The 21,939-nt window shown below is 49.3% G+C and overlaps 2 protein-coding genes across 3 annotated transcripts; one reads left to right on the top strand and one right to left on the bottom strand.

The window, feature by feature from the left end:
• Window positions 1–1,018: 1,018 nt before the first annotated feature.
• Window positions 1,019–5,127, bottom strand: b9d2 (B9 domain containing 2). 2 transcript variants are annotated; one of them, XM_088911603.1, is made up of 4 exons: window positions 5,017–5,127; window positions 2,883–2,974; window positions 2,636–2,761; window positions 1,019–1,838 (listed from the first exon to the last, which is right to left on the bottom strand). In XM_088911603.1, the coding sequence occupies exons 2-4, from the start codon at window positions 2,968–2,970 to the stop codon at window positions 1,525–1,527; spliced, it is 528 nt and encodes a 175-aa protein (XP_088767729.1). In that variant the 5' UTR covers window positions 2,971–2,974; window positions 5,017–5,127; the 3' UTR covers window positions 1,019–1,524. The 2 variants fall into 2 exon arrangements, with proteins under 2 accessions (XP_088767729.1, XP_088767730.1); XM_088911604.1 differs by having other exon boundaries at window positions 2,883–2,971; window positions 5,017–5,123.
• Window positions 5,128–5,142: 15 nt separating this feature from the next.
• On the top strand, window positions 5,143–17,322 carry LOC148838610 (cyclin-dependent kinase-like 1). Its single transcript, XM_088911602.1, has 12 exons — window positions 5,143–5,258; window positions 6,177–6,319; window positions 6,767–6,953; window positions 7,490–7,701; window positions 10,213–10,334; window positions 11,448–11,520; window positions 12,034–12,124; window positions 13,142–13,342; window positions 14,592–14,674; window positions 14,772–14,828; window positions 15,817–15,957; window positions 16,206–17,322. The coding sequence occupies exons 4-12, from the start codon at window positions 7,534–7,536 to the stop codon at window positions 16,299–16,301; spliced, it is 1,032 nt and encodes a 343-aa protein (XP_088767728.1). The 5' UTR covers window positions 5,143–5,258; window positions 6,177–6,319; window positions 6,767–6,953; window positions 7,490–7,533; the 3' UTR covers window positions 16,302–17,322.
• Window positions 17,323–21,939: the final 4,617 nt, after the last annotated feature.

Genomic DNA, 21,939 nt, shown 5'->3' on the forward strand with positions numbered 1-21,939 from the left:
GAGCTTGCTAGTGACAAAATGATTAGTGAGGGCTGTTCCATACCCTCCCTCCCTCTATTTAATTTTTCTCGTTCCTGTTGCTGCTCTAAAAGAGCCAGAAACTCTCCGCCCAGGAAATGAGGGTAAACGGATGCAACGCTAGAACATCTGTTTCTTCTCCGACTGTGAGAGTGTTGCTCTCTCTTCACACAGAAAGACTGGGAAGTCTGAGTAGCTACCAAGACAGCTGAATAACCCACTGACTCACTAACTGAGTGACACACTGACCGGCTGACTGACACACTGACGGACGGACAGGCAAAGTGAACTAACTAAAACAAAGTGATCAGCTAACACATTTCTGAGCAGTAGCGATTGACCGTGACTTGAATAAGTCCAACAGCCAGGAAATACTATGGGGAAGTTTATTAGTGTGGTTCTTAGTCTACTGCACATAGATAATTCCTATTGCACTATCTTCCCCTGCACATGTCCTCTCAAAGACCTCAAACACATCCTTCCTTCCTTTTTCCACAGGGCTACCCCACACTGCACAGAACAACAGGAGACAAGACACACTGAAACAGAGGGATACAAGAACACAATGAGTTACAAACTCACACTGCGAAACACAAATCCACTGAGACACACACATTCATCCAACACATTCACTGAGTCGCACATTATAGTACACACTCTCACACTCAAACACAACAACACTGACACTTGTGCACAAACAAACCTCCCACACCGAGATCTCACACACACATCTCTCTTGCCCTACACAGGAGAACCATACAGAAAGATTAAGTTGATAATGAGGAATATGATCATTCAAAACATTAAAAACAGGTCAGTAAAGAGAAAAGATGACAATCATGATATAGAGTAAGTTGAAAAAGATGAAAGGAAAGATGGCAAAGAAGAAGATGAAGAGGAAGGTGAAGGTAAGAAGCAGCAGCACAAGAGCCCTCAAACAAGAGGCACAAGACCTCATAGTTTCATTTACTGACCCACAATCAAACATTGGAGAAACTATGGAAAACCAAACTTTTAATATATGCGTTTTTAAAAAAAATTAAGTAAAATGGTTTCCAACTCTAAAATACAATACATATATAAAAATATACAAAAGTCATGCTGGGTTCAAATACAAAAATTCATTTTAACAAAGAATGGGATTAGTTTCATTGCGTGTGACTGTTAACGTGTTAATGTGAACTTGTATGAGAGATGCCATTCCAAGACTCAGCCTGCCCCCTTGTGGCAGAGCAGGGGTAGAGCCATACTTACAAAGAGCATGATATCTGTCCACACACAGCAACTGTTTCCCCTCTTCCCTGCTGAGGTCCAGAACTGGACAGACCTGAGAGCAGTCCTGAGTTTCCCACTGCAGACAGCTCGCAGCCTGCTGGCCTCCTCAAGCCCTCACATCCCATCCAGTGCCCCTCCCTCCCATTCTCTCTCTCGTTCTCCCTCTCGCCCCACACACCAAACCCTCTCTCTAACCTTCCCCTGCGCTTCCCTTCTGCCTCTCCTCCTCTCTCAGCTCTCTACTCCGTAGCGGTCGAAGTGTCTCAAGACGATGCTCAGCTCCAGGTCCACGGTGCCTGAAGCCACCGTATGCAGTCTGTAGCGGTCTGCCCCAGTGTAGATGAGGTCAGGGGAGCGCAGCTGTGGCCCCCCTCCCACGAAGGTCTGCACCAGCCTGTCCTGCCAGGGCCCCAGGGGCCGCCAGGTGCCGCAACGCAGTCGGTGGTGCCCAGGGCTGGAGGGCACGTGGCAGAACCCATAGCCAGCCATCTGGCAGCGGCCAAACGAGTCCTGGTGCCACACCTGCAGGTGCAGCTTGGGCCACCCTGGCAGACGGAGAGACAAAGCTCAAGTCAAACTGTTCTTCCCAGATGAAGTAAAAAAAAAATCAAAAAGTAAACCAAAAAAAATCCAGGTCAGTGCAAGTCTTCCATTCACCCAGATGGATATTTCTTCCCCATAACTGAATTCTGCAAACCCCTCATTTTCCATAGGAACTACAGTATAACCATTGACAGTGGGAGTCAACGTTAGCTTGTCTTCATCCATCCAAGAAACTGCAGTTCAGAATGCTTGACGTCACTGTACAGCGAATGTGAAAAGATGCGGTCCTCTAGCAGTAAAAGGGAGGCCCACTGCAAAGTGTGTGGACACGCTGAAAACATCAGTACAGAAACATCAGCTCTGAGCTGGAGACAATATAAGGTGAAATTGATCTTTAAAAATGTGTTCTCAATAAAAATGGCAATATTATGCATTCATAAATCAAACTTTGGGCCATTTCAGTTGACTGTTAAATACAGCACAGAAACCATTAACCAAAAGAAGAAGGTTTACATAGATGTGCATTACAATACGTCAACTAGACAGATGAACAGACAATGTGCTGTAAAGTATGATTACAGTTGTCGGGCAGCATTTATGTTGGGTTTTTTTCCAAATCACAGAGACAGAGAGGATAGGAAGAAAGGGGAAACAGAGAGAAAAAGAAGACAGAGAGAGAAAGGAGAGGAACAGAATGAGAAACAGGAAGAAAAGGGGAAAGACAGGAGAGAGGACAGAAAGAGAAGAGAGGTAAGCAAGCTGAGACAGGGAAGAGGGAAAGAGAAGGAGGATGAAGTACCTTGCAGTCCCTTGGTGGCAAAGTGTAGGTCTATGGGATGGCTCCAATAGGCTACGTCACCAATCTGGGGAGAGTCCACCTGTGTCTGCCCTTCCCTCAGCCCTGACAGCAGGCGCCATGCCCCTCCTACAACACACACAACACTGTAACGCACGTGCACTGTGTCCTCACTGAGATAAGGGAGGATGTCAAATCATTGAAGGTTTAGAACTGAGTGAAGGTAGGCCTGATCATGGCTGGTGAATACCTGTGTGGACACCCCACTTGCAGAAGAGGCTGTTCTGAGGGAAGCCACTGGCCCCCACAATCTGGCCTATAATGTGCAGCTCCGCCATCCTGCTGAGAGAGAAACACCATTACACACTGGCAGACACAAGACACAACAGAACACCGTTACACACTGGCAGACACAAGACACAACAGAACACCGTTACACACTGGCAGACACAAGATATAACAGAACACCGTTACACACTGGCAGACACAAGACACAACAGAACACCGTTACACACTGGCAGACACAAGATATAACAGAACACCGTTACACACTGGCAGACACAAGACACAACAGAACACCATTGCACACTGACACTGGAAAGTTAAATGAAATACAGGTACTGTCAAAACATGGAAGCCTGTATACAAGTAAACCAAAAAAAGTGAATGATACTGTATATGAAACACACTTCACAGGTAAGGTAGATTGTTCTCATTATCAGCATCATCCTGTAGCAGTAGCCATCTATTCTGCCATCTCTTCACAGGTTTATGGACACCCTCATCTTACAACAATGCTTGCTGGTCCCTGAACTGTTCCGGCACCGAGACCAGCTGTCAGGGACCTGGGAAATCATACCTCACCTAAAGGCTGCTGCGCTGAAATCAGATCACAGAGGCAAAGAGCGCCATACTGCAATGTGACAGAGAGGACTACACTGCAGTGGGCACTGGCCAGGGTTATTTTAGAACAGGAGCACCCATAACCTTGTGAAACATGCCAATGGATTTCTATTACATGCAAAGGGAACAATGGTGATAAATCAAGGTCATATAATTGTTAGGTTACAAACAAGAGGAGGCCATTTCGCCCATTTAACTCATTTGGTTGCTAGTAGCTGATTCTCACATACAGCCAGGCTATCAGCTTTAACAACATGAACTGGATTCAGATCTTTCCAAAATTCCCACAACCCCCTGAATAAAGATGTGCCCCTAGTGCTCAGTTTTGAATCTGCTTCCCCTTCATTTCCACTTGTTCCCCATATTTGCTTGTTTTGCTCTGTTGTTTCTGAAGACATCCAATGGGCTGATGTTCTCAATGGCCTGGAGGATTTTAAACACCCGTGTCAGTTCCTTTACCTTTGAAGAACGTTCATTGGATGATCGATTCACAGACTCACTTAATTAACTTGCTCTCATATTGAGCCCACTGAAGTGCTGGTCTGTATGTCTGGAAAAACATTACCATCATGCAGGGGGACCAGTGGATACCAGCAGAATAAACCATGGAACATGACCGAGGGGACACACACTGTACTGTATGTAAACTATGCTGAAACGCTTTAAGAGCGTAGAACAAACGCTTCTTTAGCCAAAGGATTGTTGGAGTTGTGGGAACAAAACAAGCTACCCAGCCTTGTTGTTGAAACCATTTCACAGACTTCTTTACTAAAACGATTGGATAAGCTCCTTGGATCAATTAATAATCATCAAATGGGCTAGATGGCCTCCTCTTTTGTCATGTAATCTTTATAATATTATTGCTGATCTTCTTATGTCTAATCTGTCTTATGTTCTTATCACACTGCTCAGATTCAGTGCGGATGCATCCTCAAAGCTGCATTCTTCAATCTATTAATGATACAATTGCTTCTTTCAGGCTACTCTGTTGTTACAAACTGGTAAATAATGATTCAATTTAATTTTAATCACTCTGAAATTAAGTTGGGAGTGACAAAGCGAAGGCACTTGTGGTAGGATCCTCTTAACTCATGTTTTAACGCATTTTATAGCATGCTGTCACGAACCCATTGTTAATAAATCACACACTATGCACTGTGATAGAAATACGAGCTGTTTCCTACTGGCAGGCGCGTCAAGTTACTTGCAGAAAAAAATCAGGTTTGATCCTTGTAAAATAATAACACCAGAAACCTGGAAAAGGGTGTGAAATAACATTTTATTCTACCGTAACATCACACCGTTCCGTTATCTGGCACAACCTAGACCAGTCTGTCCAGTTCCCAGATAGTAAACAATGCAGGTGTTGTTTCAAGCGGTAAAGACGCTCTCGAGTTTGTATTTCATGTAATATAAAAAAAACAGCTTTATAGAGTGATGAGACACCTCACGACGTAATCCCGAAGACACCGAAATTTTACCTTCAATCCTCCCGGTGGTTTCCAGGTTTGTTTTACTTCATTAATCAAATTAACTCTCCTTGTTTACATTCAAACGGCGGTCTCCAGGGCTAGAGAGGCGAGTCCCCGCCACTTCCTTAGCAACCCGACACCGGGCTCTGCCATTGGTCCTTGATGTCACGTGGTCCCGGGCTCTGTTTTTTTTTTTTTTAAGGTAGTCGGGACGCCGTCGAACCGCCGTCCGGGAACTACTGTAATTACAGGTAAAATGAAGTGAGTTGATCTAACCAAACAATCGATCAATGAAAGCTGGTCCAAAACCAAATGGTACCACGAGGATCAAGTTCCCATCGATGAGTTACTGCAGCTAACACCCGTGGGCTCTTCATCGATTAATGACCCACTCCGGTGCGTGTTATCCAGGCAGGCGTGCGTGCAGACTGACGGACCTGCTCGAAATATCGCCCTGGACCTATGCCTTGATTTCATCTGAGTGTGTACGAAGTGTCATTGCTCCATTCATCTTATAACTAGCGCACATAAAGAGTACCGCAGTGAAACAGTACAGGTCTGACACACTTCGCGGAACGGTACCGATGTGTGCTACATTACACGGATGAGGAAAACGTACAGTTAGTACAAGTACTGTGACACGGTGCAGAAGCGTGCAGGAACAAGTCGAAAGCCGTTAACTACAATCAGTACAATTAATCGTCTAACACTGCCGGCAGGTAATGATCTCGCCGCCAGGCGGAGCCCTGCGACGACTCCTTTTGCGGTATCCGAGTCGGTGATGCAGGTTTATGATGATGTGGACTTGTAAAGGTTATGCAGAAGTAAAATAAAAAAATTAAATTAAATGTGTAAAACCTGAAAATCTTAAAGAGTTATTTTGGACAGAAGGCGCTTAATAAAGGCAGTGCACGTGTACACTCTTGCTAATTTGCTACTACGGCGACTATTGCTACAACCGCTCCTGCTGCGGCTACCGTGAGTACCACCGCTACAGGTGTTAAAACTACCGCTGCAGTTACTACTGTCACTAGTACTAACACCGTTGTGTATACTACTAATACTGCTGCTGGTCCTGGTGCTGTCGCTACAGCAACTAGTGGGCCTATCGGTACTGCTTACAACAACCCGAATACCAGCTAAAACTGTTGCTATTATTTTTCCGTAAGCTGCCTCTGATTTGACGGCGAGGGAGAGAGACGAGCAGACTGTTTTCTCACACGCTACGCCGAGGGCCTGGGCTTTAAGAGTTCAGACAAAGAGAGAGAGGGGGGTGTGAACAAACTGCTGGAACTCGCGTGGAAATGCAGGGGTAGGCAGCCGAGAAATGAGCTCGGGCCGCCGCTGTCTTCAACAGGTGACGCCCGGCGGAGTGTATGGACGAGGAGCCGCGATAAATAAATAAGCACTCGGGCGGAATGAGAGCGGCCCGTAACCAAGGCGCTGCGTGGTTCACAGGACAACCGCACACATATACACACACACACAGCCGACACGAGAACACAAACACGGAACTCGCACTCGCGGAAGGGAAAATACATTCACGCACAAAACAAAAAACAACCCCACGCAGGATCGGCGCCACGAAAGTAGGCACAAACGCAAGGCGACACGGGCGAGCCACGGCCTCCCACGCCAAAGCTGAAGGACATGTGGGTTCATAAAGCAGGCAGGGCGCTGAGGAGGTTCTTTCCTTTGAAAGCCGATATATGAGCATATTGCGACTGGCGAGATCACAGGTACACTCCCTGTACATTAGGGGAAAGATGGATACGCAGACAGACGAACAGAAACACTCGGACCCGGAGTCGGCACACACCGTAAGAGGCGCGCACTGATCTGCACCGAGGGGCGAGGAGGACGAATGAAGAGTCGCCCAGACGCTTTCTAATCTCAAGACAACGTAGACGCAGAAAATTTAAAAAAATTGATAATCACCATACAAGGTAAGGTTATGTCATTTTAACCATTTACAATGGGGGACTAAAGTACAGTAGAACAGTCCTGTTACAATAGGAGCTACAGTCCCAGTACAGTGGAACAGTCCTGTTACAATAGGGGCTACAGTCCCAGTGCAGTAGAACAGTCCTGTTACAATAGGGGCTACAGTCCCAGTACAGTAGAACAGTCCTGTTACAATAGGGGCTACAGTCCCAGTACAGTAGAACAGTCCTGTTACAGTAGGAGCTCCAGTCCCAGTACAGTAGAACAGTCCTGTTACAATAGGAGCTCCAGTCCCAGTACAGTGGAACAGTCCTGTTACAGTAGGAGCTCCAGTCCCAGTACAGTGGAACAGTCCTGTTACAATAGGAGCTACAGTCCCAGTACAGTAGAACAGTCCTGTTACAATAGGAGCTACAGTCCCAGTACAGTCGAACAGTCTGATTCAACTTGAAAGATTAGCAGTATTTCAGGGTTCAAGTTCAGAAGCAGATGAGTGCAGATTAGAAACATGCTGGTCTTTTCATTCTGTGTTTGGCAGCTGCCTCCATCCCCACACCGGTCTCATACCTCCGTGCAGTTGCCATGGAGAAGTTCGAAAAGCTGGCGAAGATCGGCGAGGGCTCGTACGGCGTGGTGTTCAAGTGCCGGAACCGCGACACGGGCCAGATCGTGGCCGTGAAGCGGTTTGTGGAATCCGAGGACGACCCTGTTATCAGGAAAATTGCCCTGAGAGAAATCCGCATGTTAAAGGTACAGGGAGGGGGCGAGAAGAATGAGCCAGGCAGGGCAGAGGGACGGGAGAGGTAGAGAGGGGAAAGAGCCCTGCTGAGCTGGGTCCAGGCAAGAGCTCACTGCACACAGCTTCACCCACCCAATCAACACAGTCACACACACAGCTTCACCCACCCAATCAACACAGTCACACACACAGCTTCACCCACCCAATCAACACAGTCACACACACAGCTTCACCCACCCAGTCAACACAATCAACACAGTCACACACACAGCTTCACCCACCCAATCAACACAGTCACACACACAGCTTCACCCACCCAGTCAACACAGTCACACACACAGCTTCACCCACCCAGTCAACACAATCAACACAGTCACACACACAGCTTCACCCACCCAATCAACACAGTCACACACACAGCTTCACCCACCCAGTCAACACAGTCACACACACAGCTTCACCCACCCAGTCAACACAGTCACACACACAGCTTCACCCAACCAGTCAACACAATCAACACAGTCACACACACAGCTTCACCCACCCAGTCAACACAGTCACACACACAGCTTCACCCACCCAATCAACACAGTCAACACAGTCACACACACAGCTTCACCCACCCAATCAACACAGTCAACACAGTCACACACACAGCTTCACCCACCCAATCAACACAGTCACACACACAGCTTCACCCACCCAATCAACACAGTCACACACACACACAGCTTCACCCACCCAGTCAACACAGTCACACACACACACACAGCTTCACCCACCCAATCAACACAGTCACACACACAGCTTCACCCACCCAATCAACACAGTCACACACACAGCTTCACCCACCCAGTCAACACAGTCACACACACAGCTTCACCCACCCAGTCAACACAGTCACACACACAGCTTCACCCAACCAGTCAACACAATCAACACAGTCACACACACAGCTTCACCCACCCAGTCAACACAGTCACACACACAGCTTCACCCACCCAATCAACACAGTCAACACAGTCACACACACAGCTTCACCCACCCAATCAACACAGTCAACACAGTCACACACACAGCTTCACCCACCCAATCAACACAGTCACACACACAGCTTCACCCACCCAATCAACACAGTCACACACACACACAGCTTCACCCACCCAGTCAACACAGTCACACACACACACACAGCTTCACCCACCCAGTCAACACAGTCACACACACAGCTTCACCCACCCAGTCAACACAGTCACACACACAGCTTCACCCACCCAATCAACACAGTCACACACACACACAGCTTCACCCACCCAATCAACACAGTCACACACACACACAGCTTCACCCACCCAGTCAACACAGTCAACACAGTCACACACACACACAGCTTCACCCACCCAGTCAACACAGTCACACACACAGCTTCACCCACCCAATCAACACAGTCACACACACACAGCTTCACCCACCCAATCAACACAGTCACACACACACAGCTTCACCCACCCAGTCAACACAGTCACACACACAGCTTCACCCACCCAGTCAACACAGTCAACACAGTCACACACACTGCTTCACCCACCCAATCAACACAGTCACACACACAGCTTCACCCACCCAATCAACACAGTCACACACACAGCAGCTGAGTATCTGACCAGGGTGAACAGACCCTGATTAAACACAGGCCCAGTGACCACTTCCTGGCCTTAGAAACTGGACACAGACAGACTTGACTGTCCAGAGAGGACAGGCTCAGTGACCACAGTCTGGCCATAGACACTGGACACAGGCAGACTTGACTGTCCAGAGAGGACAGGCTCTGTGACCACAGCCTGGACATATAAACTGGACACAGGCAGACCTGGCTGTCCAGGGAGGAGAGGCAGTGCTCCCACTGCCAACAGGGAGAAGCAGAGCCAGAGATACGCTGTAAGAAATGCTCAGGGACTAGTCTAACATTCTTCCTTAAAAAAATCAGTCTAAATCTACAAGAATTGTCACACCTAGTGGAGTCAGAATCCTACTGGTGGAGGGGGGATGGAATGTCATATCGTTTGAGAAGCCCCTTAAATAATAAAATGTCATTTTTATAAATGTCAGTAAATATCTTGCTAATTGTCATGGCTTTGACAACACTCTGATTCATCAGCAATGATAAAAAAAAGTTTTCTGGGAATGTCAACTTGGAAGAGAGAGAGCAAGGTGGAGAGTGAAAAGAGGACAGGATGGACAGAGGTGTACTGAAGGGACAGAAAGGGGACTGAGCTTGTTCTGTTGTACAGCACGTTTGGATTTCAGGTGTCATACATTGACCAGGAATGTGGAAGAAGTTATTGAGTTGTGCTGCGTATGTGAAGCTCTGTGCGCTAATAAAAGAGCTCCTGTGTACTCAGTTAAGTCACGGCTGGTTTTGCAGGCGTCAGTTTCAGCTTCTGTTCTTGCTGTTGTGCTCTGTGAGCTGTGTGCCTGGGCAAAGTGTGTGTTCAAGCGCTCCTCCCCGTCTGCCCCTGCAGCAGCTGAAGCACGTGAACCTGGTCAATCTGCTGGAGGTCTTCCGCAGGAAGAGGCGGCTCCACCTGGTCTTTGAGTTCTGTGAGCAGACCGTGCTGACGGAGCTGGACCGACACCCCCACGGGTCAGCCTGTCCATCTGTCTGTCCTCCTGCCTGCCTGTCCATCGGCCAATGTATCCTTCCATCTGTCCGTCCATCTGCCTGTCCACCCATCTGTCCATCAGCCTGTCCATCTGTCTGTCCTCCTGCCTGTTCACCCGTCTGTCCATCTGCCTGTCCACCTCCCTGTCTATCGGCCAATGTATCCTTCCATCTGTCCGTCCATCAGCCTGTCAGTCAGCTGGTGTATCTGTCCATGTGTCCATCTGTCCGCTGGCCTTTCCGTCTACCAGTGTGTCCACCCGTCTGTCCACCTCCCTGTCCATCTGCCAGTGTGTCCGTCCATCTGTCTGCCTCCCTGTCCTTCCGCCTGTCCATCTGTCCATCTGCCCGTCTGCTTGTCCGCCTGCACATATCGCAAGGTAAAGCTCCAGAAAGCAGACATGCCTGTGCTGTGTGAAGGAAGGTGGGCGTACGGCATGTTCTCAATGATGGCTTTGAATTTGAATTAACTTTTGTACCGAGAACCAGCTGCTGGTGACATCTGGTCTGTCCCGTACTGCTGTGCACAGGGAGTCTGATGGCCATTTGGAGAGCAGTACCACGTCTGTGCTCTGTCAAGTCTGAAGTTCAGATCCACCCCTTCCCAGCATGCCCTGTAGCTCGTAACATGAGCTGCCACAAGGGCTCCATCCCAGTGGAAATAAAGGCCCTGGTTGTCGGGGCAACAGGCCAACGGTCACCATGGTGAATGGAGGCGCAGGCAATGGTTTACAGGCCGGAGACAGAGAATGTGGCCTCACTCTTAAAGAGACAGAGAGCCCCCAAGTACAGGGGGGTGTCTCTGACACACACGAGCTGTAAATCTTCAGTGCTGACAGGAGAGCAAGCTGGGGCTGTTCTCGTCATTTAAAGTCTTCCTCTTCTCTTTGATTTAAATCTTAATTTTAAAAACACAGGAAATGAATCTTTAATTATTTTTTTTCATTCTGTAGTGACACTTTAATTAGATATTTGTGCATGTAAGCACTCTCAGCGTTCTCACAGCATTGTGTGAACATACAGTTGTGAATGGTGCGTGTAAATTAGCCCCCTCTCTCTAAATCTCTTCCTCTCCCTCCTTGTGTGTTTCTCCAGGGTCCCGGAGCCTCAGGTGAAGAGTATCGTGTGGCAAACCCTGCAGGCTGTCAACTTCTGTCACAAGCACAACGTCAGTCCTGTCTGTCTGTCAGTCCGTCCTGTCCGTCTGTCCATCTGTCTCCCCCTGCTCTGTTCCCCTGTTCGTCGTTGTCTTCCAGGCTGTCGGGCTGGGCGTCTGCCTCTGTCCCACTGTGTTGCTGTCTGTTTCTGAGCCTGTCTGTTGTTTGGCTGTTATGCCTTCTCTGTCTCTTTAGCCTTTCTGCCTCTTAACAGCTGTGTTGCTGTACTCTTTCCATCTGTCTGTAGTTGTCTGCTTGGCGCACTCTCTCTGCATGTCTCAGATTCAAAGAGCCTTATTAGCATGACTGATGCATTAGTGTTTTCAAGCAGTAACAATTAGCAGGGAGTTTACAAATATTTGCACATTTGAGCTGCCCTGTCTGATGCTCAGCTCTGTCAGACCCCCTCTTCTCTCAGCTCCTTCCTCTCCCCTCTGTCTCATTTCTCCTCTCTCTCCCCTTTCCACCTCCTCTCCTGATTTCCTTCTTGCCCCTCACTGTTTTGTCTCCTCTCTCACTCCCAGTGTATCCACCGTGACGTGAAGCCGGAGAATATCCTGCTGACCAAGGGTGGTGTCATCAAGCTGTGTGACTTTGGATTCGCCAGGATCCTCAGTGAGCATCTTTGCTGCCAGTCTGACCACTGGACAGAGGCAGAGGGGCAGAAGGGGAGAGGGGCAGAGGCAGAGAGTGAGAGGGGCAGAGGCAGAGAGTGAGAGGAAGAGTGAGGCAGAGGGAGGGGCAGAGGCAGAGAGTGAGAGGGAGAGTGAGGCAGAGGGAGGGGCAGAGGCAGAGAGTGAGAGGGAGAGTGGGGCAGAGGCAGAGAGTGAGAGGGAGAGTGGGGCAGAGGCAGAGAGTGAGAGGGAGAGTGAGGCAGAGGGAGGGGCAGAGGCAGAGAGTGAGAGGGAGAGTGAGGCAGAGGCGGAGAGTGAGGCAGAGGGAGGGGCAGAGGCAGAGAGTGAGAGGGAGAGTGAGGCAGAGGGAGGGGCAGAGGCAGAGAGTGAGAGGGAGAGTGAGGCACAGAGGCAGAGAGTGAGAGGGAGAGTGAGGCAGAGGGAGGGGCAGAGGCAGAGAGTGAGGGAGAGTGAGGCAGAGGGAGGGGCAGAGGCAGAGAGTGAGAGGGAGAGTGAGGCACAGAGGCAGAGAGTGAGAGGGAGAGTGAGGCAGAGGGAGGGGCAGAGGCGGAGAGTGAGGCAGAGGGAGGGGCAGAGGCAGAGAGTGAGAGGGAGAGTGAGGCAGAGGGAGGGGCAGAGGCAGAGAGTGAGAGGGAGAGTGGGGCAGAGGCAGAGAGTGAGAAGGAGAGTGAGGCAGAGGGAGGGGCAGAGGCGGAGAGTGAGAGGGAGAGTGGGGCAGAGGCAGAGAGTGAGAGGGAGAGTGAGGCAGAGGGAGGGGCAGAGGCGGAGAGTGAGGCAGAGGCAGAGAGTGAGAGGGAGAGTGAGGCAGAGGGAGGGGCAGAGGCGGAGAGTGAGGCAGAGGCAGAGAGTGAGAGGGAGAGTGAGGCAGAGGGAGGAGCAGAGACGGAGAGTGAGGCAGAGGGAGGGGCAGAGGCGGAGAGTGAGGCAGAGGCTGAGAAGGAGAGGCAGAAGGACGAAAGCTCCCTGTTGACTCATTCGTTCTCTCCTGTTCATCCAGCCGGTCCAGGCGATGACTACACCGACTATGTGGCGACACGGTGGTACCGGGCCCCCGAGCTGCTGGTGGGGGACACGCAGTACGGGCCCCCCGTGGATGTGTGGGCGCTGGGCTGCGTTCTGGCCGAGCTCCTGGCCGGGGCCCCCCTGTGGCCGGGCCGCTCCGATGTCGACCAGCTCTACCTCATCCGCAGAACCCTGGGTAAGAGAGAGACAGACGCGGAGCGTGTCTGTGCTATAGACCTGTAGACTCGTCTAATAATATCCCGCAGCCTGCGCCAGATACATCGCAGGGAATATCCTCACAGCCAGTTAACACTGCCCCAAGCACTCTGGAAGCCATTCCTAACAGCAGTGTGGAGCATGTGGCCCACCCTCTCCCAGGAGAATCTTCCTACACCCATTGAGGAGACGCCTCTGTGCCCCTCAGAGCAGAAACAATTGATCCCTTCCGGATAGCGCATGTTGTGGCCTTTTTGTTGGTGATGCTTGTTTTTGTGATATGGTTGTGTTGGACAGTGTGTCGTGAAATTAGTATTCCCTGGGGGATAATACATTTGGAATTAAATTAGTAAGTTTAGTACCACTGAATCCCCCCCCCCCCCCCCCAAAAAAAAAAGTTTGGCCTAATAAATACCAGCATGTATTAGGTCATTAAGTCTCTCACTCTAATAAATAATGTAGCTATTAAATAGAAATATAAAATCACAACTGCAGGTGAATGTAACTCTAAGAGCTGTCAAAACAGGACCACTGAGCTCGTGTTTTTTTAAAGGTGAAGGTGAATTTAAGTTTTCTTTGTGTCTAAAAGCACTATGGACTGTTACAAAGAGCACACAGGAGACCTTGGTCCATCTGGTCAAATTATAGTTATTTTATGGAAACCAACACCGTTGGCTGTAAATGGCTTCGTTAAAACACAGTGATTTCATTGATCCCTCTGCTGGAGTTCGTCTAAGTTTTGCTGGGCTAGCTGGGCTAGCTGGGCTAGCTGGGGTGAGCTGCAGGTGAGGCGATTTTCAACAGGGTGCTGTCGCCACCTACTGCGTGAAGAGAGTAACTGCATGCCGGAGCAGTCCTTAAATAATAATAATAATAATTGCTTACACTTGTATAGCGCTTTTCACTTTATATAGCTCTCAGTGGGGAAGAGAGCAGAGTGATGGAGCCAGTTCATAGATGGGGATTATTAGGAGGCCATGATTCATAAGGGCCAATGGGAAATTTGGCCAGGACGCTGGGGTTGCACCCCTACTCTTTTCGAGAAACACCCCGAGCTTCAGGGGGTTGCCAGCTGTGAGCTGCAGGGTGATATGGCTGCTGGCATATCAGGCTGGCACTAAAGACAGAGAAAGACTGCAGGGGGCAGAGAGAGAGAGAGCTTAGCTGACCCTGAGCCTCAGGAGACCTCCAGAAGGACCCACTGTGTGTGTTTGACCCTACACCCCCAGGTGACCTCATCCCACGGCACCAGCAGGTCTTCCGGTCCAATGTGTTCTTCAGTGGAGTCAGCATCCCGGAGCCCGACACCACGGTAACGCGGTAACCGCCGGGTTCGCCTGCCGCGATCTCGGACGCCCCAGTGTTACTGTCCTGATCGATGTTGATTGATACTGGTGGATTGTCCCTAGGAGCCCCTGGAGAAGCGGTACCACAGTGCGTCTCCACAGGCCCTGGCTGTGCTCAAGGTGAGATCAGTCTCCTTCCGGACACGACGGCTTCCAGCCACACGCATACAGGGGCCATGTCCGTTTTCACTGAAGACACAGATTTCATTTCTGTCTCCCCACAGTATCAGAACAGCATCCCGGCTTCTGCCTCAGCGCAGTGTCAGTGTACAGCAGTGTGTGTATTAACACAGCTCTCTCAGTGCAGTGTCAGTGTACAGCATAGTGTGTATTAACACAGCTCTCTCAGTGCAGTATCAGTGTACAGCAGTCTGTGTATTAACACAGCTCTCTCAGTGCAGTGTCAGTGTACAGCAGTGTGTGTATTAACACAGCTCTCTCAGTGCAGTGTCAGTGTACAGCAGTGTGTGTATTAACACAGCTCCCTCAGTGCAGTGTCAGTGTACAGCAATGTGTTCAAATGAGCCCATTTTGTTTAGCTGTTAGTAGCTTGGTGATCCAAGCATCATTTCCTGAAACAAACCAGGGTATCATCTTCAGCAGCGTGACTAGGCAGCGTGCTCAATACTCCCACCGCCCTTGGTGTAGGTAGTGCTTCCTTCACACTGGGAAAACACAACACTTTCCTTTCCACTTGTGTCCTCTTGCTCACGTCCCCTGGCTGGTTCTTTAAAAGTTCTCAGTGACTTTGAGGAATTGCAGTACTTGAATCGGATCACCTTGTAGTCTTCTCCGTTCTTTTCGTCTGTCAGAGCAGAACATTCCTTTAACAATATCCAAAGAAGAGAGACAGGATGCTGTATGGATTCCACGGCAACAATGTGTTTGTTTTGTAACTCGATGGCCCCATTTGTATTTTTTCGGTGCGGTGATCGATTTTCAAGGGCGTTTAGGGCTGTGCACTGATAACTGTCAGGCAGCGGGACACCTGGAGAAGAGTCTTCACCCAGATCACTTCAGAAACACGCCCAGCTGGACAAAACCGACCCACGCGCTAAAAAGGAGTTCTGCCACAGCAGTGGTCAATCTCCCATCGTTCTCTCTGCAGTCGTGCCTGGTGATGGACCCGGCGCTCCGCCTGACCTGCGAGGAGCTGCTGGAGCTGCCGTACTTCGAGAGCCAGGGTGGCGAGGAAGAGGGGGGCACAGGACGAAGGCAGGAAAGGGGCACCCGTCGCAGGGCCCCGGGGGTAAGGCGTCAGGGTCCGGGGATCAGGGTGGGGGAGTAGCGGTCTGGAGGTTAGATGATGGACGAGGTGGTGCAATTTAAGAGCTCCAGTATGAACGCCCCTCAGCACCAGGAGGCTGGGACTGAGCTCTGGAGAGAAACAGGGATCAGAAACCCGGGGCTGAGACGCGCACGGAGCTGCGTGGTGCTGCGTGGGAGGTGTCCTGTATCGTTTGTGTTGAGTCGTGTTGCGTTGTTTTTCACCCCCAGCATCTGCCCCAGCTGCCTGGCAATAACCACTCCCCTGCCCCTGAGGTGAAGAAACAGGTCAAGCACAAGTACGACCACCACCTGCCCAACATCTGAGGCCGAGACAGTTTGTGAGTATGAGTGTGTATGTGCGACGAGTGTGAGACTGTTTGCATGTGTGTGTGTCTGTGTGTCTGTTCACAGCTGATTCTCTGGGATCCTTCACAAAACAGCTTGATGAGCTGCTGAGAAACCATACGAGTCCCATCTTCGCTCCGAGCCCACGTGTGCAGCCGGTGACTCTATTCCTGCACACCTTCCAAAGGCCGGAGGCTGTGGGAGTGTGGCTGCTGGCCTCCTGTTGGTAACTGAGCTGTTGGGAGGAGCTGAGTTCGGTCCACCTCCAGAGAGTGGAGGTGCTTGACTTGGGCGGCAGCCTCCGTCCTAGAAGATGCTGTACGGGGAAGGGTCTAGTGCCGGCCTGTTCCGTCCCGTGGCCCCTGGCCCCTGGCCCCGCTCAGACGCACTCGGACATCAGTCGAGCTGGCCCTCACTCTGCTGTAAGGCACCACGGAGCTCGCGGCGCGGCCAAGCGCTAGCGTTTTGGAGGAAAGCGGGCCCTGCCTCTGTCGTCTCCCTCGGGCCGGCCCGGTCCACCAGCAGGAAGCGGTTCTGAGGTGGGAAGGGTGGACAATGAGGAAGAACTGGTTCCAGATTGTAGAAAAAACAGGAGACTTTCTGAAGTACAGCAGTCAAAGTAGCGCTTCAGTGCACAGAAGAGTGTGAGAAGCACACAGCGACAGCGGACCTTGCAAGGTAGCGTTCTGGACTGTCAGAAGAGGTCCAGGAATAGAGAACCGTGCTACCAGGCCTCCACTGCTGTGGATCTGCTGTGCTGCATCAGTTTACTACTTGTCTTACTCTTCAGTAATATAGAAATTTCTCAGTTCTTACACTGGAATTTCTGTAGAATCCAGTATGTCATTACATTATTGTAACAGGAAAAAGCTTTTAAATGTACAAATGTTTTATATATGATGTGATGTACTGTATAATTGTCAATAGTTATATATGTAAAAAATGTATATAGCAGTGTTAACACATGGCAGATTCTGCAATAAAGAATCCGTTTCTTCTGCTTGGTTGTCCTTTTCTTGGGAATATCATTTTCAGAACTTTTTCAGATCTTAAAGGACCTCAGGGAAACTTTAAATATCTTTCTCAGTGCCATGATTTAAGATTGGATGTGATTGCGATGCTCAGAATTGGGTAACTTCTGCCACACTGAAACACGCCTGCCCACACAATCGCACTACTGGTCTGTTGTACCCCCTAGTTAGCGTATCGTTTTGTGCATCTGTTCCACGCTCACTGGTGTCCAGACATCCCTCAGGGTGGACTGCATACTGTATAACCTTGATCCATCATTAAGGGGGGCTCAGCTCCACTTCCCAGCAGAGCCCGGGAAGAGCATGAGTGGAAAAAGAGAGTTCAACAGAGATCCTCAACAGCCATGTCTCCACATCCTGCACATGTCTTTAAAAGGCACTGTACACATGGCCTGTGTGTGTTATTGTAACCCTGCTTGTGCCATGGATATGATTTACCGTTTCAACAGTGTTTTCTGTGTTCTGGCTTTTTGAATTTGAACGTGGTTTGAACAAGAAGAGATCAGAGTGACGAGCGGATCAAGACATAGATCCTCAACAAACAGTGGTCTTTCACAGTTAGTCAACACATTAAAAGTCTATTAGATTGACGTTTACTTCACTGAGATAAGACAAGCTAAGAGACAATAAAAGAAGTCATCACGTATATCACGAGGTGATATGCTGACATGACATGTAACACAAGATGCTGGCTTGCTAGCTCTTTAGAATCACATGCACACTCACCCCAGCAGACACAGCAGACCTCCTGCATCTCACACTCTGTACCACTGTGATATAAACATCTGCAACACAAAGTCCCAAGCTAACCTTGGCACAGTATAGTGAATACTGTTATGGCAGGAAAGTGCACATTCACTATTAATGGAACTACAATAACCAGGACCTACCAGTAGGGGGTCGCCAAATGTGGCCAAGAACATAGTTCACCTGGTGAATTTCAGTCGCTGCTTGAATTATTAATGAACAAATTATCCCTTATTCCGTTATTGAATAAATGATTGGAAGACACATTTTCACATGGGTGTTGTTGCTACTGCTGTCCTGTGTTTATGTTTTTGGTGATTCCTTTAATGTTTTTTGTATTGGAGCATACTGTACATGGAAGTAAGCCGTTCATAGCACTTGTGCAGATGACAATAAACCAAACTAAACTGGGATAATGGGTATGTATAGAAGGGGACTTTTTAGGGGTTAAGTGCTTGGAGTTTTATGAGCTGAAACGAGCCTCAGTATACACAGAGTGTGGGACAGGTTTCCCCTATTCTCAGAGGAGAGCCTCCTGGGGTGAGTACGGGACCTGGGGCCAGCTTCAGAACTCTGACTGAAACGGCAACTGAGTTCGTGTGGCCAGGAAGCTGTGGCTCTGCAGGTGCCCTAGCTGCCAGGCCCATGAGGCTGAGGCCCAGCAGCTGAACATCACGGCTGGCAGCCTGCAGGAGCAGCTGGAGGGGGTCCAATTGCAAACTGTGCCCCTTCTGCAGTTTGTGAGCTTCCATCTTGACAATGCCAGACACACAGGCAGAAAAAGCAGCCCTTGGCCTGAGTCCCCAGAGGAGGCTGGCCGGAGGTCTTGGTTCTCTGGATGAAGGGGCTGTTCCAGGGTACCTCGTACCACTGCCTGGTCCCTGTGGGGAAGGCAAGTACTTGCATCACCCCAGTGTTCACCTGAAGAACTTGAGAAGGGTGCCTGAGCTGAGCGGGAGGGTGCATGGCAGATTCTGCTCCGGAGAGACTGTAATAACACAGGTCCTGCCCAAAGGGCAAGACCACAAGCAAGACCACTTGTGAAATGATCTTGTGTGATGGATGATAGGCTAAGTAAAAAAATGAACTTTTGCCTGGGTATGTTTGTGTACATTTGTATAAGAGTGAAGTGAAGAGATACTATAACTGTATAATGCACTAGTAATGTCCACTTTAGAATAGTGTTCATTCTTAGTCACCACATTAAAAAAAAAGTCTGGAATCGGTCCAGGGAAGAGCAACTGGAGCTTAAGGCAGTCTCCTAGTGAGAGGCTGAAGGAACTGAACTTTCTTCTTCTAGAACAGAAGACCACTGGGGTCCCTGATTCAAGCAGTCAAAATCCTCAAATCAACCCCACAGGATTTCTTCTGAATGACCAGTGAAACGCAAAGTAGAGGAAAGAGCATTTCAAACTGAAAACAGGAATTACTTTTTTTTGCAGACAGGTGTGGGGATATGGAACAAGCTACCCCCTACGTTTATATCAATACCCTGTTGTTTTTCAAGAAACAGCTGGATGAGATCACATGCTGAATTGTCTCCTCCCTTTCGTAAACTTTCATCTGTACATTAAGGGGGGCATACAGAGACAGTGGTTGGAATACAAGTGTTTTAAATTAGAAGGTAGGAGTGCCTCCAAAGACCGTTCCACAGCTGTCATCTTATTTTATGCAAGCAGATTGCCTGAGTCACCCTGCCAGAAGAAGGGATTTGTCCAAATACCCACTTTTAGGTTTTAGACCATCAGACCTCATTTAGAGCAGGAACATGGCCCAGTCTCATCAGCCCGATGTGATTAGCAGGACCTTTCCCTCAGTCTTCAGTGACATGCAACGTCAGTGCAGGCTGCAAGCTGCGGCAACAGACCAGGCCATCAAGCAGGGCTGTCCCCAGGGTCTGCAAGCGCAGCAGCACAACGGCCGAGAGAACTCCAGCAGGCTTTATTCTAGTTCTTTTCCATCTGTACAAGCAAGATCGGCACGCCGATTCCAAACCGTGCTTAACTGCACCCATGTGAGGATGTGAACTCTAAACCCTTCACCCACTGGGGCGGAGCGGTGGCTCTGTGGCTCAGGATCTGCACCTGTGGCTGGAAGGTTCCTGGTTCAAATCCCACAGCTGGCAGAGGAATCCCCTGAGCAAGGCCCTTAACCCCAGCTGCTCCGGGGGGAGCTATACAATGGCTGACCCTGTGCTCTGACCCCAAGCTTCTCTCCCTATCTGTGTGTCTCATGGAGAGCAAGCTGGGGTTTGCGAAAAGACAAATTCCTAATGCAAGAAATTGTAAAGGGTTCATAAAGTGATGTGATGTTATTAACTATAAATGACATAATTCATTCCCACTGCAGCACTTCAGAAAGATTAGAGGCTATGCGCCCTCTAGTGGCAGGCCAGCTGTAATTATATCCCTTTCCTGCCACAGCTGCCGAACTGCTATTTAGCACTGCACTTCGTGTGTGTGTGTGTAAAAGCTGAACGGATCAAGCTATTGGAAAGTCCTTTGTGGGTGTCTGGCTTGACTCCACAGCCCTCTTAACATGACCACTGTGCCAGCATGTAACTTATCAGACATTACAATCCTGATCCTGTTCATTTGGTTATGTAAGACAATCTGAGTGTGTGCTTGTGGAATACACCTCAATACTGCATACCAGTATGTGTCTATAAGGGTTTATAAGGTACACTATTGTTCTGTGATACTTGTACATAAGTGTCTCTATTCTGCATGTACATGATTTTATAGCAGCAGTTTATCTCTAAATATACCTCTGATATATGATTGTCTATCCTTACCAAAATGTGTATTAGTATCTATGCACAGTACCTCCATACAGTAGTGTCTGTACTTGCCACAGTTACAGAACTGTGTATTCAGCACACTGTAGTTGTAGTATACATAGAGGCAACCGAGAGGTTATATTTTTCTCTACTGTTTGGAACATGGTAAAGATGGCATCATGGTTAATTATCACCCCCTCACTAAGAATAAATGAGCTGTGAGGGCTCTCCAATGGAACACACCATAAAATAAAAAAGTAGGCCTGGCTACACAATTGTTTAATATTGATATATAACGGTGTGACTATACCAATAATTGAGATATACTGTAGCTGTAGCTGTTTTGTATAATACGGTATGTTTGGTGAGTGAGGAGTTAAGTCTGCTGCCAAACTGCTGTTGCAGTGATAATCTCTCAGGATTACAGCACAGCAACATCTGGATTTCACAGCCCAGCTGCATGCACGCTAACACAAACTGACAAACCAGCACACACACTGACACACAGCTGACAGACCAGCACACATACTGACACACAGCTGACTGACCAGCACACACACTGACACACAGCTGACTGACCAGCACACACACTGACACACAGCAGACTGACCAGCACACACACTGACACACAGCTGACAGACCAGCACACACAGACACACAGCTGACTGACCAGCACACACAGACACACAGCTGACTGACCAGCACACACACTGACACACAGCAGACTGACCAGCACACACACTGACACACAGCTGACTGACCAGCACACACAGACACAGCTGACTGACCAGCACACACACTGACACACAGCAGACTGACCAGCACACACACTGACACACAGCTGACTGACCAGCACACACACTGATACACAGCAGACTGACCAGCACACACACTGACACACAGCAGACTGACCAGCACACACACTGACACACAGCTGACTGACCAGCACACACACTGACACACAGCTGACTGACCAGCACACACACTGATACACAGCAGACTGACCAGCACACACACTGACACACAGCTGACTGACCAGCACACACACTGACACACAGCA

Source organism: Atractosteus spatula, chromosome 3 (assembly GCF_055471065.1).
Source record: "Atractosteus spatula isolate fAtrSpa1 chromosome 3, fAtrSpa1.hap1, whole genome shotgun sequence".
Taxonomy (NCBI): Eukaryota; Metazoa; Chordata; class Actinopteri; order Semionotiformes; family Lepisosteidae; genus Atractosteus; species Atractosteus spatula.